Raw genomic sequence first — 19,302 nt, 5'->3', positions numbered from 1 at the left:
CATGCATGTGGGAAAGTCACCTGGGTGAGAAACCTCAAGATAATAGGACTTTCCTGCACAGTTGCAGCATTCACTGTGTACTGCAGCCATGAAGAATTGCATCACAAGGAAGCAGCTCTCTCTCTCTCTCTCAGACTAGCAGCGCATGTCTGTAGCATGTATAGGGGGTGTCAGGAGGATGGGGAAGGAAAAAGAGGCACAGTGCTCCCTCAGGAGTAATGAGACAAGGGGATCAAAGCAATGTTGCGCATCTTATTACCTAGGCCTATTGCACATCTTATTGCCTAGGTATTGTCCAGGCCTATCTGGACAAGCCTCAAAGTTCCTTGGCCTGGTCTGCAATCCAAGTGATAACTTAACAGAAAGAGTGCGTTTGCAGCTCTGCTGCAGGCACAATTACCTCAGGCTATTCTGTATCATTTACACTGGCTGCCTGTTAATTTCTGGGCCCAATTCAAGGTGCTAAATGGTTTGGGACCACATTATCTGAAGGACCGCCTACACCTCTATGAGCCTGCCCAAGCAGTAAGATCAGTATCAGAGGCCCACCAGCAATAGCCATTAGCTACTGTGTGTGTAATTCTAATCTGTATGTTTGTGTTTTTGTAATATTGTAAGCCACCTTGTGAGGGCAGTGTGCTTGAAAAGCAGGTTAAAAATCTTTCAAATAAATAAATATGAAGGAGTGGGAGTGGCTGTGTAGGGGAGGCACAGGATATGGCCTGAGACGATGAGGTTTCCAGGTCATGGAGAAGAGGGATGGAAGCCTAAGAAGTTTAGTAGAAGGAGATGCAATGATCAAATAAGAACGGATTAAATGCTTCAAACCACTTTCCTCTACTCACCTGTTTCAGCATTCAGCTCTTCTAGCAGCCCTCTCGTCCTCCAAGTAGGCCCAGTGTCCTGGTTAACGACAGAACTGTTGTGCTCTTGAACTACTGCAGCTGCCAAAAGATTGTCCACATTCACCACTTCTGGGTCAGAGTTTGTGTCTGAGATATCATAATGAGCCACAACTGGAGGTCCATCTGGGAAGGAAAGAAAACCCACAGATATTAGATAGCAGGCATCTCAGAGGACACATACAAAATGCTAACCCTACTGTAATGTCTGTATACCTGGCATTTGAAAATCAAATGAATCAAAGCAGTGATGCAACTGTAAACTTCCCGCTCTCCCCAATTCATTCAGTGCTTTAGAACATAAATACAATGTTTTACAAGAATATGTGAATAAATGTTTACGTAACACACAAGAGATGACTACCTAAAATATTATTGCTAACAAAAAGGAACTTTATATTGCCCACCAGAAGTCAAGGATGAAGCCAGAGACCCCTAATTTTGTCCCTGTCTGCACATTGTGCAAACCAAGTAGATTTACCCAATTCTTCCCTGTTAGCCGAAATTTGCAATTCTGAGCTTTTGAAATATTTGAAAATTGAAAGCATGACTGTGGAAAAAAGTTGGTATGGAAGTGTACATATATGGCCATACGAAACTGCCTCCTACCGAGTCTGATGAACACTGGTCCATGTAGCCTATATTGTCTACTCTGACTGGCAGCAGCTCTCCAAGATCTGAGGAAGAGGTCCTGTTACAACTAGAGATGCCAGGGATTGGATACAAAGCACACACTCTACTAATGAGCCATGGAAAGGGGTTGAGAAGTCCACACACCATGTTCACCCTCTAGTTCAAGTACTTCTGATAGCACTTTCCCCACCCCCAGATGGAGGCTCATGTCACCTTATGTTTAGTGTGTATGAGAGAAATAATTAGGTGGCCTCCGAAGCACCCTGCCCCTGGCTTTTCTGCCTGAGTCACTGATCTGGGCATGTCTCCTACTTAGAAAGAGGCAGGTAGTTTTGCCATTCTCTACATTGGGAATGATCAAGCCAAAAATCCAACTACACAATACAGAGTCACAGAAAAAAACTCCACCTAGATGGAGGCTGCTTAGAAGGGAGCATGGACAGAGCTGGGAATCATACAGACACACAACAGGCAGTCTCCTCTGTGATTAGATGCTTTGTGCTTACAATAACCTTTATTTATTTGTTCAGTTTTCACATCACAGAGTCTGGAGTTTTAGTTTACGCCTCTCTCAGGCATTTGACCGACCCAGTGACCAGTGGCAGGCAAGGGACCTTGATGCACTCAAAGAGTGCATATCAGTTTTCCTCTGTGTTTTGATATACTAAACCAGTCGCGAGAATATTCTCCTCTGCTCAAGTGGAAGATCAGCTGATTCCACGAAATAAAACTGGACTTCCACGTGACCATTCCCCTACCAAAAAGAAACCCATGATCCTCACAATTCTGCTTATGCCGCCAAATTCTGTGCTGCATGGAGCAAGCAAGAATTGCAGGTTTCTAAACCCTGTGCTAAACCTTGTGAAGAATTATTGTCTGGTGTTTCTGTTTTTAAATGATAGGTCACTACGTTTAATAAAATTTGGGACAAGGGTTTCACATAATTTATTTGGCAGCTTACAATGTTAGGGCATAAATTAGGACAAATCCCCATTTTCAACTCACTCATCTAAATACACTGAAAAAAGAATCTATTTCCATTTCTTTTCAAAATTACAATAGGGTTTTTTTGCTGCTAAATGAGAGGAGAGGAGAAAAAAGAGTTCCAGATTGGGCTGTTCTCAATATAACTGCTTTAGTAACAACCATATATTCCTATGAACATGGAGAAAGGGAAATTAACTGAAAAAGCAGTTTACATTGAAAAGTCAATGGCTCAATTCAGACAAGAACAAGCTGTGGTTTAGCTAGCAGAAATCTGTTCCATGCTTATACACTCTTCTGTCCACTCCTGCAGCTCCTATTTTCTGGGATGTCCAAACTGCTTTGATGTCCAAATTGGGACCATTAACCATAGTTTACCTCCAAATTAGAATTGGAAACTATGGTTTGGACTGGGTTTCTAACTGGCCTGGAGGAAAAACCATGATTAGCAGTAACCAGAGTTTGCCCAATGCAGACTTCACAACAACCCATGGTCACTACAGGAAGTGTAGGAGAGAATTAGAGTGTGCAAACATGCCATACGTTCCTGATTACCAAATCATTTTTTCTGTTACATCTGAATTAAGTCAAGATATGTTATTCAGGCACCAATCTTTAATATCAAGAAAAAAAGGGTGGCTATCACTTAATTAATTTTATGGTTCAGCGATTCATCTGGTGGAACCAATTATCTGAACTGCTCAGCCTTAGGATAGCCCCAAAGGGATTTTTTTTTTAAATGCTCTTGGAATTTGACTTTTTTCTTTGAACAGCAAACCCTTTTCTTTGAACAGCAAACCCCCAGCAGACAAGCTGTTTAAAATGCCTTTTGCTATGAAGCACTGTATGAGGTGAGGGAAGTCTCCTGTCAACTCAAGTCCAAAGCTCCCTTGGACACACAAACTAGTTAAATGGATCTTTTGATGGTAAAACTGATAGAACAGACCAAAGGTCAATCTAAGTCAGAGGCCTGGTGCCCTTCAGATGTTTTGGACTACAGCACCCCAAATCCCTTTACCATTGGCCATACTGGCTGAAGCTTATGAGAGCTGAACACCAGCACATCTAGAGGGCACCAGGTTGCCTATCCCTGATCTAAGTTCAGCATTCTGCTTCCTTCAGTGGCCAGACAGATGCCTCTAGGAAGCCCACTAGCAGGGCATAAAGGCAAGAGCCCACCTCTGCTGTTGCTCCCCAGCAACTGACCTTCAGTGGCATATGGCCTCTGACCATGAAGGTTAAAGCCATCATGACTAATAGCTGCTGATAAGCCTCTCCTCCTCCATGAATTTGTCTCATCCCCTTTCAAAGCCTTCTAAGCTACTATCACCACAACTTGTGTACTGGATTGTATACATGAATTATGCAACCCTCACCCCTGCTGGAGGTCTCATAAGACCACCATGCAAATGTTGATAGAGAAAGCCACCACCAGTGTCAAAAGAACTGGCCCTCATTTTGGCAGGTCTACAGCAGGAGATGAAAAGAAAATCTTAAAAGTGGCCAATAGGGATTTGGAGATGGACTGCAACTCTGTAGTACCATTTGCTCATAAGAAGACCCCAGTTTCTCGGCATCCCCAGGGAAAGCATCACATGACAGAAAGCAGGGGAAGACTTTTCTTGACACCTTGGAGAACCACTGCGTGCCAGGACAGACAGTATTGGGCTCATACTGACTCAGTATAAAATCGGCTTTTTTTCCTTATATATCAGGGTGTTGAACCTCTTTCAGCCTGAGGGCCAAATTCCATTCCAGATAAACTCTCAGGGGCCACATTCCAGTGGTGGGTAGGGTCAAAGGCAAAAGGGGCGGGCCCAAAATACCAGTATATTTTAGTTTAATATTCTTACTGCCAGTAATGAAGCCTTAGGAGAGGCATTTCAACCTTTCAGAATGGGGGGGAGGGGGAGAAATTGCACAAAAGCTGGGAAACCACCAAACGATAGGTGGTCATGGGAAAGGGAGTTGGGCCAGGGGAAGGGGACATGGCCCTCTGGGGAACCCTGGAGGGCCAGACTGGGGCTTCAGGTAGGCCAGATTTGGGCCCCAGGCCTGAGGTTCTGCACCCCTGCTATATATAATGGCTGCCAGCCTCCATACATCAGTCAGATGTAATCAGATGCAGTATAAGAAGAATGTATTGTATTATGGGAAATGTGGTTAAAGTCTTAAGACTGTTAAGAGCCCTACTGGATCAGATCTAAAATCTATTATGTTTCCCACAGTGGCCAACTAGATGCTCCCAGAAAGCCCCAAAACCAGGCCATGAAGGCAACAGCTCAATCCCACTCATTGTCCTCACCCCTGGAATCTGTCATTCAGGGATACACTGCCTCTAAACATGGAAGTTCAATTTAGCTATCAGGTTAAAACAGCGGCAAAAATTTAGTCCACAGTGCATTGCTTCCAATAGGCATGTTGGAAGTTTGAGATCTAGTTCCTCAAAAACAAACAAAATCGGTAATTTAGCAAAGCCATTCTTACTTCCATAGAGAATGAATTATGTTTAAGATATCCAGTAACTGTTTTGCAACCTATACTCAAGAAAGGTATAGAAGATTCAGGTGAAACCTGCCCCAAATAATAACTGCTTCATGAAACAATGTTATAATTATAGAAATTAAGACAGACTCAACTTAAAAAGATAAATGAATGGTTAAACACTAGCATGTACAAGGGGGACAATGAACCAACATTAAACACTGATGACTATAAAACAGGGAGAAATCCTAGCAAGTTGCAGTTTGAAATTTGCTGTTCAAAATTAAACTACAGACTTTATACTATTATATGTAAGAATGAGGGGGTTTTAGGAGGGGAGAGAGAATGAGTATTATTACAGTGCTAATTAACATGCAGAATTAAGCAATGGTGTAATTTTTCTCCCCACAACATCATCAGAGTTCAGTGCAACTTGGTATCAATTGACATTACATGGTCAATAAAAAAAGTTTTGAGTGCAGAAGATACGAGGGTCAAGTACAATATTGACTGTTTATTATCTAACCAATTCAGGACCTACTCGTAATTCCTTTTAGCAGTTTGCAAATGGATTTGTTTTAATTATCAATAATACTGTCAGAAGTAGAATCAGACAGGTCTAGATAAGCCAAATTATACTTAGACAAGAATAAGAGTCAAGTCAAAATTGTACCACTCCTACATGTATAATCATGCAAAAATGTATAATAAATGTATATACATGCAGAGTGATATTCTTATCACCTACCCAGAGAATAACTTGGGTGAAAGTCTTCATCAGTAGGAAATACAAGCATAAACTTGCTATCTGTAGCTCCAACTCTTGTATCTTCCACACTTCCAAACAGCACACCTTATAACTTAGCTTAAATTTAGTATACATCAAACAGACAGTGATAGTTTACATGCTGAACAATAATTAACATTTGTCAATTAAGATGAAATGTCAAAATGCCCTTCTAAGGGTTCTTTAAAATAAGAAAAAGGAAAAAAAAAACTGGCACAAATCAAGTGTCCTCAATACGTCATCTCAACTTGCAAATGAGATTTGGAAAAGGAAAACTCCTACGCCTATTTGAATTCAGCTAAACCCAGAGGCAGACTTAACATGAGGCAAACTGAGCACATTGTGGACAGCAGAGTGGAAGACAGGCAAGTAGGGCTCCTGGAGCGCAACCCACCAAGAGGTTCTTCCGCACAAGCTCTGCTGGAGTAAACAGGAGCTGTGCAGGACATGGTTCAACGAGATCTATGCAGGAATACTGGTGGCCCTTCTGTTAACTGGGGTGCTTGCGTGTGGTGGATGCCTTTTGCATTTTCTGTCTCAGGTTGCAATTCTATGCATATGTACTTGGGAATAAGTTCCACTGAATACATCCAGGCTTGCTTCTGAGTAAACAGGCATAGATTGGATTACATCACACAAAAGTGTATTGGCTGGGCCCCTACTAAGCCTGTTAACCTCTTGGGTCAATTCACAAACCAACTTTCTGCAGCTTTGCCATTTTCTCTGGTGGGTGAAGCCTGCTATCATGATCTGTCCTTCAGTACATGTTATTTAGTTCTGATTAAATAGAATGGATGGGTCATGATGATGCACGTGTGTTGCTGGCAAGCGTTCCTTTGCAAGGCAGAATGGAAGTTTACTATCAGGGCTGGAAGGGACCCAAGGATTCAATGCTAGTGCCTAAAAATGTTGACATTTTTTCCATCCCTTCATAAGGCTGGTATCCATCAAATTGGTCAAGGAACCTAAGTAAGTGTCCCCACAGCCCTGCTACAGCTGAGCCAGAGCCATGTACATATCCCAATGACCACACCATGCTCCTGTGCACAAGGGCTCCCTATTCACTTTGGCAGAGGCAGCAATTCTGCACATGGACAGGATTACTCACTGAGAGATGTCACCTCCACTGAAATGAATGAAGGGGCCCTTGTGAGCAGGCAATTCTACACACCCCTACAAAATGGAAGGTATGGGAAACCTTCTTATCTGATAAAAACATCAGATCTAAGGGGGGGAGGAGAATCATAAAAACATGAGAAGAGCCCTGCTTGATCAGTCCAAAGGCCCATCTAATTCAGCATCCTACTTCCCTCCGTAGCTCCTGGATGAACACAAGCAAGGCATAAAGGCAACAGCGCTTCATTACTGTTGCTTCCCAACAAGTACTATTCAGAGGTATACAGCCTTCATGTCTGATAGCTGTTGATAATCTGATTCCCTATGAATATGACTAAGGACCTTTAAGACAGGGATTAAGCTAGGGGCCATCGCTGCATTTTGTGGCAGCGAGTTTCATAAATGCTGCATGGTGTGAAGGACTTTATTTCATCTGCCCTGAACCTATGACTAATCAACAACACACAAGTCATCCAGTGAAACAATGTTTTCATCCAAGCTGCCGTGTATGAATCTGCCTTGGCAAAGGATGTACTGCAACTCAATTTTATGACCAGCTTGAGTGCACATGGTTAAGAGCACATAAAGGCTCCCCCCATTGGAGACTGACGGCCTCGTGCAAAAGTGAAAGCCAGGATGAAGTTTTTTTCACATCTGCAATTTCAGAATGCTAGTAAGGGTATTGCCACATTCCACCACAGAAGAATCACCTGGAAAATCTAGTCCAAAGACATTTTTTTCCAGCATCATACTTCTTATAGTGACCTCATGAAGCTGCCTTAAACAGAGTCAGACTGTTGGCCCAAGTAGCCCAGCACCATCTTCTCCAACTGGCAGTGGCAAGTCAAGATGTCAGGTAGGGCTCTTTCCTACACTAACAACTGAGATCCTTTTAAATGGAGAAGCCAGGGATTGGACCTAGGACATTGGCATGCTAGACAAATGCCTCTGGATGCTTACAACCCTCTGCTTGTGATGGTGATTGTGTTACTCGGAAACATTTTCCCTCTGACTGCTGAGGTCCCATTTGGCTATTAGCTGTAGGAAGGCCCATAGCTTCCTACAGATTCATCTCAACCCCTCACAACAGGAACAAACTGTTTGAGCAGCCTTCCCCAACTTGGTGCCCTCCAGATGAGTTGGACTGCAACGCACATCATTCCCCACCAGCAAGGTAAACATTTGACAGAAACCTATTCTGGGGGTCTCTTGTGGCTTGATGCTTTCTACCCAAAGCTCTGCAGGCATCACTCCCTCTAACAATAAAATCAGTGCCCCTATGCCGACTGGATTAGAGCCAAAACAGGGCCACTGAGAAACAAGAGGGAGGTATTAGCATGCTGGGGGAATTCCATGGTTTCCGTAAGTATAAAGAATGTAAACCATCACTACCCACAAAAGGGACCAGCCAGCCCAATGAGGCCCAAGCATGCTCAGTGGTCATGGCGAACCACAGAATGGAAAAGAAAAACAGAAGAATTAGTGCGTGCACATGTATATGAAGTGGCTTGCTTGAGCTCATAACAGTTTATACTGCAATAGTGGGAAACTTGTGGCCCTCCTGATGTTTTTTCCATCAGCCATAGCCAGCATAGCCAATGGTGAAGGATGATGGGAGTTGCACACCAAAATATCTAGAGGGCCACAAGTTGCCCATTCCTGGCATATAGGATCCCCAAAGAGCCATGGCTGGCTGGAACCCTGAGCAGGGGCACTCCTATTAGGAGGTGAAGATATACCACAACATTAAATGCAGGTTGCAGTTGTTATCACTAAACCCAAGACTACAAAGTCAGACAGAGCTGGATTTTTTTTTAGAACAAAAAGAAAAAATCCCTCCAGTCAGGTATAAAACAAATATGGCCAAATAGTTTCAGAGAGCTGCTATTACTGTTGCTTATAATTTTGTATTAGTGTGTTAATCTATTTTAATGTTTTAATTATACTTTGTATTTTATCTGTAATTTATTATTGTTAGCTGCCTTTAGCACTATTATTAGTGGAAAGGCGGGATATAAATTTAAATAAATAAAATTACTACTGTCACCTGAGCACTTGCTGGGTTGAGCTCATCTCTGTTTCCATGCCATTATGAACCTTTGTGCACATATCTTGGTTCTCAGAAGCCTCAACGTCTTGTCTCTATGTCTCCCCTTACTCAAATCCCTTGTCAACAAAGATTACCAAAAAAGGAACTATAAAGGTGCAATCCTATGTATGTTTAAGCAGAAAATAATTCCTACAACTCCCAGCATTTATTTATTTATTTATTTCATTTATTTATTTCATTTCTATACCGCCCAATAGCCGAAGCTCTCTGGCTGGGGCACGCTGGGAGCTGTAGGACTTTTTTTCTATCTAAACATGCATAGGATTGCACCCTAAATAACATATACAATATTTAGTCAGCAAACTACACAGGGCAAGATAAAAATGGAGTGGGTCACAAGTCCCTGGATCACAACTGGTCACAAGCCTAGTTATATCAGAGGCTTTAGAACAAGGAGTAGGAAACCTGTGCCCTTCCAGATGTTGCTAGACTCTAACTCCCATCAGCCTCAGACCGCATGGTCAGGGACAATGGGTGTTGCAGTCCAACATCTGGAGGGCACAGGTTTTCCCACCCCCAGTTTAGCCAATAAAATTGGGGCGGGGGGGGGGAGAAAGATGCATATATCTGAAGGGTGGGGGGAGAATCTGAATGTGCATGAAGCAGTACCTGAACTAGATTAGCTGGATTTTAAAATAAACCTCACCAAAAAAGGTTTAACTTTACATTTGTATTGTAATAAGAATTTTATTAATATCTATATTAATTCTAGGTTACAGTAGTTACATTTCTGAATTTACATGGTTTGGCAAAGGATACACATTATTCATAAACACAGTAAAAGAACAGCACAACCATGTCCTCTCAAAATTATAATGTGAAAAGAATTATGGGGGAAATTAGCATGTATACATGTTTTCCCTTTGTTTCACATGGCTATTTTTTTTCAGGTATGAGGAGGAGGAGAAGATTTATGTATTTGGTGCACGAACAATAGATAGTTTGCATCTGATTTAAGCCATATATTAAATCTCAAACAAAATTAGGTAGATATATTTAATTGGATCCAACTCGAGTTAATTAACCCAGTCCCTAAATCACTAAAAATAAAATACCAACTACTAATTGTTCCATGCCACTGAATAAACTGGAAAAAAAAGAATTCTCTCCAATCAGTTATGAGAGGCAGGGTATATTCAATACATACAATATATACTACATAATACTGACAATGGGGACACTGACTTGAGATAAGTTACCCAGGATTTATGCAGGAACCTTGATCACATCATCATATTTGCTCCTCAATCTAAAACAGAAGCAACACCTTGCTCTCATAGCAACCTTGTGAGGCAAGAAACAAAAACAGAAGAGAAGTTGCAGTACAAATCTGGAAGGTTAAACAAATAGCTTCTGAACTAACTCTTCAGGTTAAGTGAAGAAATGCAGTCTTACAAAATTTACCCACTTTTATAGCATTAAGGTCTCAGCATTTGATGGAAGTAAAAAAACAACAACCCTGAGCCTTCAGAGACCACTTGCATGTATTTTGCTACTAGGTCCAATGCAGATGTGCCCTGATCTTTTAACCATAGTTTAGAGCAGCCTTCCCCAAGCTGGTGCCCTCCAGATTATGTTGGGTTGCAACTCCCAGCACCCCCAGCCAGCCTGGAGGCACCAGGTTGGGAAAGGCAGATTTGGAAAGTGAGAGTACCCATCACAAATCTTAACTCTCATCTCTCACCATCTTCCTCCTCCTCTCCCCCTTTCAGAACAAACCTGAAGTAATGTTGCATCTGCACCAAGTTTAATGCTAACCATGGTTACCTTTAAAAGAAGAACTTGAAGCTGATTTGCCATTCTTTGTTCAATTAGTGTTAATCTTGGTTCAGAGGTAACACTACACCATGATTAATGCTGAAAAAAGGGAAGGGGAAAAGAATGAGTGGGGAAGGAAGAAGGAAGGAGGAAGTAGAGCAGCTGAGCCTGAGGGGTACTCCCAATACCTGAACTGTGATTAAGGGATTGGTGTGATTGTTATATCTGGAGACCTTAGTCAGAAGGAACTCTGATTTCAATGTGCTTTTCTTTCTACATATGTAGATCTCCACCGTGAAGGATGTTCATCAAGTTTTCTGAATTTGCTCTCCTAAATTTGAGTATGACTGAAGGATTTTGATGGGTCTACTCTAAGTATGACTAAATCTGGAACCAAACCAATGACTAAGATAAAAACACACAGAAATACCAACATGCTGAAGAAAATAGGGAGAAACTAGACTATTTTAATGACAGGATAGGATGTAAAATAATATGGAAAATCTTCCATGCTAATTTACCACTCAGAACAAATTAGTTCAGCCCCATAACTTGATTCCAACCCAAAGATTTTAAGAAATGCCTGTAACAAGAGCCATGATGATAACTGCAATGGCATAAATGTAAAAAATATTTTTTCAGAAACATTTTCAAGACAACATCCCAACTATTTCACATGGTCTATCTTATTTAAATCAAGACGGGAACAATTCATTCAACCATCGTGTCTGTAGTAATGACAACATCAAAACAAAGGAACCAGAAATAATCAAACAACAACTTGAAATCTTAAAAGAAATCACTTGCTTGGGGCACAATCAGCAGATGCAACCCATTTAATTGCTGGACCATGAACCACCACTTCCAATATTTTTTGTGGGGGAGATTGGCAGTAGACATCCCCTATGGGTTTTTGAAAAGCTGCCCTGAGCACCAACCCTGCACCATTCCTTCAAGGCCCACAAAGGGGCGTGGCCAGGCAGTTTAAAGGGCTAGCAGGATCTCATAAGACAACAGAGAGGACACATTTTCCTTTTTATAAGATGCTGGGACATAGCCTGTCCACTCTTCCTCGGGGCTCTGCATTTCTTTCCTGACCCACTGCCACTTCCAGTTACTGCTCACCAGCCAGACATGGGACCAGACAGTGTCCCCTTGTCCTACTCTTTCCATGACCAGAATAGCAAGGCAGGGTACCTGCTAATGTAGAGCAGGGCAGGCAACCTGGTGCCCTCCATATGTTGATGGACAATACCCAGAACCCCTGACCATGCCAGCTGGGGCTTATGGGAGCTGTAGTCCAAAAAATCTGGAAGGCTCCAGGTTGCCTACCCATGAAGGAAAGTGTTACCCCTCAGTTGTTTTAAGGCACTCCATGAAGCAGCTTTCTTGGCTTTGTCATCAGATCAAGCTGAGCACCAACAGTTAGCATTATAATGCTTGCCCTCATCCTTTCCCTGCTGTTGTTTCAAGCTGGCCTGCTCACAGCACAGTCAAAACTATGATTTTCACCAATACGTTTGTCCTTTTGGGTACTTCCAATCATCAAGGAACAGCTACATGGATAGTTCCCCAGACTTGTTGACCTGTGACTTAACAGTGCAAACCTACACATATCTCCTGAGAAGTAAGCCCCCTTGAACTCAACAGGGCTTACTCTCAGGAAAGTATGTATAGGAATGCAAACTTAGGGCACATTCTGACATTACCAAAGAGCCATATGGTGCTGCAGCTCCTACGCTATGGAGATAATGTCAGAAGACAGAAAACACACAGGATGATACCAGGATGTGGCTCCTTCCCATACTAGCATTTATTCAGGAAGGGCAACGCTGGCCTGGGAAGGAGCTGCATCATTTCCCTCAGATGGCTCTCACATGATTGGGGTAGGCAATTTTGTGCCCTCCAGATGTTTTGGACTACAGCTCCCATAATTCCTGAGCACTGGCCATACTGGCTGGGGCTTATGGGAGTTATAATCCAAATCACCTGGAGGGCACCAGATTGCCAACCCCTGGCCTAGATTGTCTAAGACTGCCAGTGACATATGCTGAAGCAGCTCCCACAAAAGGTAACAGAAGGGACATGCAATAAGGGGAAGAGAGTGGGGGGGGGGTGAGCAGATTAAAGGTTTGGTAGGGAACAATATGTTCCAGTGAAGCTAAAGCTAACCCAGCATCTCTTTCCCACACTAAAGAATGCAATTTTGTCTTTATTTGCTGTATTTATTTACTGCTTTTACCATATAACCAGTGCAAGAGCCCACTTGTGTACAGCACCAATTTCATCATGCATGAATGTTCTGAGGGCAGACAAAATATGATTGCAAACAAATCTTTACATATTCATCTAAAAATAGGCTTCTCACAAGTTATTTGGATGCCAATTTTACAAGTTGCTCTTTTGTTTTTAATACATTATCAGGACATGTTCCATTTATTGCGCCACTAATTACTTTTTGTTAACGTTCACAGAACCTTACAGATATGAACACGCAGGTAAAAAAAAATGCTGCTGCTGGTAGCACCCAAACCTACAGCAGCTTCATACACTACTTTGTAGCTGGTAGTTAAGATAGTCATTGGTTAGATTTCAGATGGCAGGAAAGCTGGTTTCCTCTTAACTATGGTTAAGGGATCAGGAGACAGCTGTGGATGTGTGTGCTCCCTTCTCCTACCCCTCTCTTTTCAGGAGTAAATTCCCTCCTCCTACCTCAAACATGGTTATAAAAGCTGACCTTAACCGTGATTAACCCTAACCAGGGTGCCTACTGAAACAGAATGTGACACCAATATGAATCTGTTGTTACCATTAACCATGGTTGAGATTAATGGTGACATTTTCCTTGACTACATTCTTCCACAGCTGTCTCCTAAACTGTCTCCTAAACTCTTAAACTATGGTTAAGAGGGAGTCTGCATTACATCTTTATTGGCTCTCCACTGAATATCTCCATCCATCAGAGTTTTAACCAAAACTACAATCTTGGCACCACCAATGATATGGGAGCACTACAGAGAAACCGCAGGATTTTACAGAAAACAAGTATAATTATCTTTTGCGCAGGTAATGCATGAATAGAACTTTAAACATGTTTATCCACGGTCACTGTGAGATTTTTAAGGATCTTCAGTAAAACACCTTCTAATTTCAGTGTTAATTTTTACAAGGACTTCTAGAGCACAAAAGACCAAAACAACAACCCCCAAACCCTGCTAACAGGTTTTTGGCTAGTTACAGTTAGTTTAGAATCCATTCAAAATTATTATATTGTGAGATGTCCACAGCATAAACTGACTCAGCTGATATAGTTTCTAACACATTTGTACCATCCATTTAAAAAAATATGTTTCAGAACATTCTTGAGATGATGCTCTATATAAAAAGCAGCAGCTTCTGCGTGCTTGGGAAGATCTGTACATTTGGCACGCAGTTCTGAATATATTTCTAAATGCTTAGATGTCTCTCAGAATTAGAAAGTGGAACATATTAACTACAATAAAATAATCACAGTAAGTTCTTAACTTTTAAAGTAAATAACAGCAAATTCATAATGTTTTATTCAAGGCAAAAAAACCCAGACCTGTAAGGATAATAAAATATGACCTACGGTTTGAAGCCAATCAAGACAAGTGTATACAGAGATTAGGAAACTATCAAATTCACATCAAAACATCCATATCAAAATTATACATGGAAAGATTTAACATCAAAATTGCTTTGGAAACCATTCACATTTGCTTTTACATGAAATTAAATCCTGCATAGCCTTTCAAACAGTTACCCTGAAAATGCAGCCTTTTAAAAGCAGTGTTACTTCTTAAAAGACAAATCATTTAGCAGATAGGGCAGGAAGTAAGTATACTGACACATTTTAAAAGTTATTTTACTTTCATAAAGTCAGAGATAACATTAATGAAAGGGAAGGCCAGTGAGCATTTACACTGTGATATTGAAGAGAAATAAAAGGCCATTATTTCAACCCCAATAGGTGGGTATCACAGTAAGAAGCAGGGATTCAAAGAGTTACTTTAGGTATCACCACCCCTGGATATGTCCATTGAGATTTTTGAATGCTTTGTTTTTTAATAGCATGCCACATTACAAACTACTTTTGAAAGGCCCAGCAGTTTCAAAAGTAGTTTGCCAGGTGGCATGAGAAGGTGCTGTTAGAGAAACACATATCTTGGGCATGCATACAAAAGCCAAATTATTCAGTAGTTCTCAGCCAACATGTGCAACTGAAATTTTAGGCTGCAATCCTAAACATAAATACTAGAAAGCCCCACTGAACTCAGTGTATTTTCTGAGTAAACATGCTTAGGATCACACAATGAGCTTGAACTAGCTGCTCAATCTTTTGTCCGTATTACTTCTAATTAGATGCACTGAATTATCTGCAATATTATTTTGCCTTTTTTTGACTTTTAACACAACAAAAGAGATGATACTGAGTTACATGTACATTTTGTAAGCAACACAAATTATTTTCATCTGAAAGCCAGGCAGAGAAGAGTCAGAACTTTCCATTTCTATGAGAGCAAGCCTTATTCACAGAGCTTATCTCAGGTATAGAGTTTAACTCAAACTTGCAAATAATTATAACAATTGAACTAATGCTTGGGCATTCTCAACCAGAGGGGTTAGGACCATAGTTCAGTGATGGCTCAGAGGGTGACTTCGACAATGGTTTTATTGAACATGGATTAAAAGAGTGGGCCACAATCCAGAAAGCCATGCAGCAAGCAACACAGACAGGAGCTTTCAGCATGTGCACCCCCACATTGTCTTTATATTTTTGTAACAATCTCCGGAGGGGTAGCCATTTTAGTCTATTGTAGCAAAAACAACAAAGAATCCGATGGCACCTTCAAGACTAACAAATTTATTCTGGCATAAGCTTTTGTGGACTATAGCCCACTTAATCAGATGCATGGAATATTACGGAGAGTTTCAGGTTTATATACAGTACATGTAGTGGTGGTTGGGCTCTGGGGGGAGAATAATTGTAAACAGTGAGGTCAGAAGGAAATTAAATGCAAAAGGTTAGTCACATTATTAACAGTGGTCATTCACAGTGTAGTTGTTACTGATAACATAAACACCCTGGCACTACATGTTTTAATTGGCTTACCCAGTGCCAAGGTGTTTACAATTCTTTCCCACCCTCAGTACCACCATAACACGTTTTGTATATAAAACTGAAACTCTTCATAATACTCCACGCATCTGGTGAATGGGCTACAGTCTACAAAGGCTTATGCCAGAGTAAACTTGTTAGTCTTAAAGATGCCACTGGACTCTTTATTTATATTTTTGGGAGTTGTGACTTTTCCCACCCCAAGAGCATGGAACTCGTAAGAATGAGATGTTTATGTTAGTCCTTGGAACTAAGATCCACTTTGAATAAAAAACATCTTACATTGCTTCTAGAAGATGTACTAGCTTGGGGGAGTCTACAAAAGAAGTGAATTTGAAAGTTGAGAGGCAGCCATCAAGAATGTCTCTGCATAACTTGCAGTTCTGACTTGGCACACAGACCATTTCTAGTCTCTTAAATATAGAAAAGGGAAATAGGGCTAAAGGTGGTTTCATAGGTATGCCAGGGCCAGGCTGTATTTGGCTTCATAATGACTGTGAACTGAACCCAACTGAGGTGCAGTAAAGACATCAGAGCAGTGGCATAATGTGCTCTCAGCAGCTCACTCTCTGCAGAAGGAGGGCTGCAGCAATTTGTGCCACCTAAAATTTCTGAACCCCATTCAGTAGTCTAGCCTCAGAATTATGAAGACAGACATAGTACTTGGGTAAATTTCAAAAGTAACTTGCCATATAGCATGAGAGGCTGCTGACTGGAGGAAAAGAAGACCAATGCAATGATGCTCATGCACAACCTCTTGCATGGGCTGCCTAAACATGCTCTCTGGGTTGCAGCTACTGTACCTTATTTGTTCATGTCAGGTGATTGTGGCATGAAAATATAATTTGATCATATATAACACACACGTACATGTGCTTGTTTAGGTAGGTGTTATAAATCTTTAAATTTATTTATTTATTATTTATTTATTAAATTTATTAATCGCCCATCTGACTGGTCACCCAGCCACTCTGGGCGATGTACAACCCACCACAAAACAATTTAAAACAATAAAATTTTACCATATAAAATCAAACGTTCTTATACATTAAAACCTTACTCAACCTTTTTTATTCAAAATTTTCAGTTTTCTAAATCAATTTAACCCTAGATAGACAGACCTATTGCTTCTGTCATTAGACAGAAGCAATCTCTCAAATTCCTGTGGACCTTAAGCACTGAGTTTTTACCAAACATATGCTTCCTCAAAGTATATCTGTCGCAAACACAAACACTTGTGAGGAAAATAAATGCTAAAGAGAGGATACAAATACTGATTTATCAAACCCATCTCATTCACAGACTGGCCAACGTCTGCCTGATGTGATTGTAGGAGGAACAGAAATATGGCAAGCAATATATTTTGTTTTAAGTTGCACAATCTAGATGCTAGCATTTAAGAAAATATTCACAGGACACAAATTCCAAATGTGTATTTCCACATATAAACACTTTTGGCATGCAAAAGGAGCATACAGGAATACATGGATTGCTCCTACAGTAAGACACACAAAAATGGATTGCTAAGTTGTATCTGCCAAGCTTTGCCGATGGTAAGCTGGGAACGAGAAGCATTTTAATGGCATCCCAAGTACATCTGTTTTCTTTAAAAAACAAACAAACACTGGCTGTTAAAAAGCCTAAACAAGGAACCAAAAATTCAAATGGAACACAATGGTCAGCTTTTGCAGTATGATCCAGGTCAACAGCAAAGGTGTGAGAAGCTTGTTAAGTTTGTGACTGATTCAAGTTGGGTTCTGCGATATTCCCATTTTCAGGAAAGATAGTTGGGAAATTGTTATTAAATGTTGCTGGAAATTCTAAGGCTGTATCAGCATTCTGATAGCTCACATAAGAATTAAGGGACTGCTGTGGAAGTACTTGGCTATCAGGCACCTGAACAAATACCCCTGCCTGAGTAGTTGGGGAGATTCTTTGGCCAGCTAGTGGTACTTTAGGTTCCCTGGGCTCCAGTTGCTGCTTGCTTTCTTCATCCGTGTCAAGCCGGGTTAGCTTTTCTATCCACATGCGAAACTTCTCCTCTGTCTGCCTCTGCATCTCGGCAAAGCAGTTCATGGCCTCTTCTAGGACGCTGCCTATGCAGTTCCTATCCCATACGGTGCCCCTGTCAAGCAATCCTGGAATTTCCCTTGTCGCTCCTCCAGATCCCCCAGCACGACTGAAGCCAGCTTTAAAGACATTGAGGCCATTGCATAAGACATCATTAAAGACCATAATATCTATACATTAAGGCATGCGAGCACGAACAAGCTATACACTTGCTCTAACTGGTCAGCTACACACAATCTCAGAGAAACACTGATGTCCACCCAATTAAAAGTTCATAAGCCACCCACACTCCCCAAGATAATTACTACAATCTTCTGGCTTTCACAATGACTTTCAGAAAGTGAAATTAGTCCCATTCCTATAAGTAACTTTGGTGTCGTAATTGCTGAATGAACAATTTATCAACAATTAATCAATAATTTATTTTAAAATACAAACACTAAAATCTTGTTTTATGCACATTTTACTTAACGCCATAAAATGTAAGGACACAAGAGTTGCCCTGCTGGATCAGACCAGGGGCCATCTAGTCCAGCATTCCATTTCCAAAAGTGGCTGGTCAGATGCCACTGGGAGACATGACATGACTAATTTGTCCCATTTCAATAGGTCTACTCTCAGCATTTCTAAGTCTGGATCCAACATCCTAATTTTGCATTCAGAACAACTCGTGCTAATGTACAGAAATGCAGTCTTCATTCTGTATTCTGATAGTAGTATTTAGGTTGCCACAAAATTCAGAATATTTTGGTAAGGAATGAGCTGGCACAGAGCACAGAAGGCAGATGTGGGCATTGAAAAAGTGAAGATTAAGGGAGGTACAGATGATGAACCATGGAGAGGAGCAGGGAGCTACACAGGTAATTTATAGTACTTAGCAGCAAGTTTTCTTCCAAAACACTCTTGGTTGGGTCTTCCAATGAACACTGCTTGTATATTTTCAGCTTTTTCGTTGCTGACACATAACATTCCTACTTTAGGGGAAATATCAGAAGTTTGGGAAATCAGCTAGGCACCTGTTCTGAGATCCTGCAGATAACTGGAAATGACTGGAAATTCTCACTGAATTCATGAGTCCCTAGCTGACTTTGTTAGAGCCTTCTCCAGATGTTAGAGAAAGGGGAGGGGAAGTTTTCCAATTAATTTGACGCTATGAAAACATATTACAAGGTCACGGGGGCACCAATACTGAGGAATTACAGCATTTAGACTATCTTTTTGGAGAGGAACCAAATGGCAACAATAAGAATATGAAATAAGGTCTGATGGAGGCTAGAGATAAAATTCTCAGCTCTTGAATATCTGCAGAACTGTGCCT

The 19,302-nt window shown here is 41.1% G+C and overlaps 1 protein-coding gene across 5 annotated transcripts in view; it reads right to left on the bottom strand.

Annotated features, from left to right (window-relative positions):
* ARK2N (arkadia (RNF111) N-terminal like PKA signaling regulator 2N) overlaps nt 1-19,302 on the bottom strand; it is an 84,176-nt gene that overhangs the window by 9,631 nt on the left and 55,243 nt on the right. For 3 of the 5 annotated variants that reach the window (XM_084832857.1, XM_084832856.1, XM_084832858.1), the window contains one exon: nt 846-1,028. In XM_084832857.1, the coding sequence (XP_084688983.1) occupies nt 846-1,028 (183 nt within the window). The other 2 variants (XR_014787489.1, XM_084832859.1) reach the window with 2 other exon arrangements.

The sequence above is a fragment of the Heloderma suspectum genome, chromosome 2 (genome assembly GCF_057233095.1).
Source record: "Heloderma suspectum isolate Gila_16-S chromosome 2, 16-S_ref, whole genome shotgun sequence".
NCBI classification, from domain to species: Eukaryota; Metazoa; Chordata; class Lepidosauria; order Squamata; family Helodermatidae; genus Heloderma; species Heloderma suspectum.
Note: the sequence above shows the minus strand (reverse complement) of the source record. Positions and strands in the feature narration are given on the sequence as shown.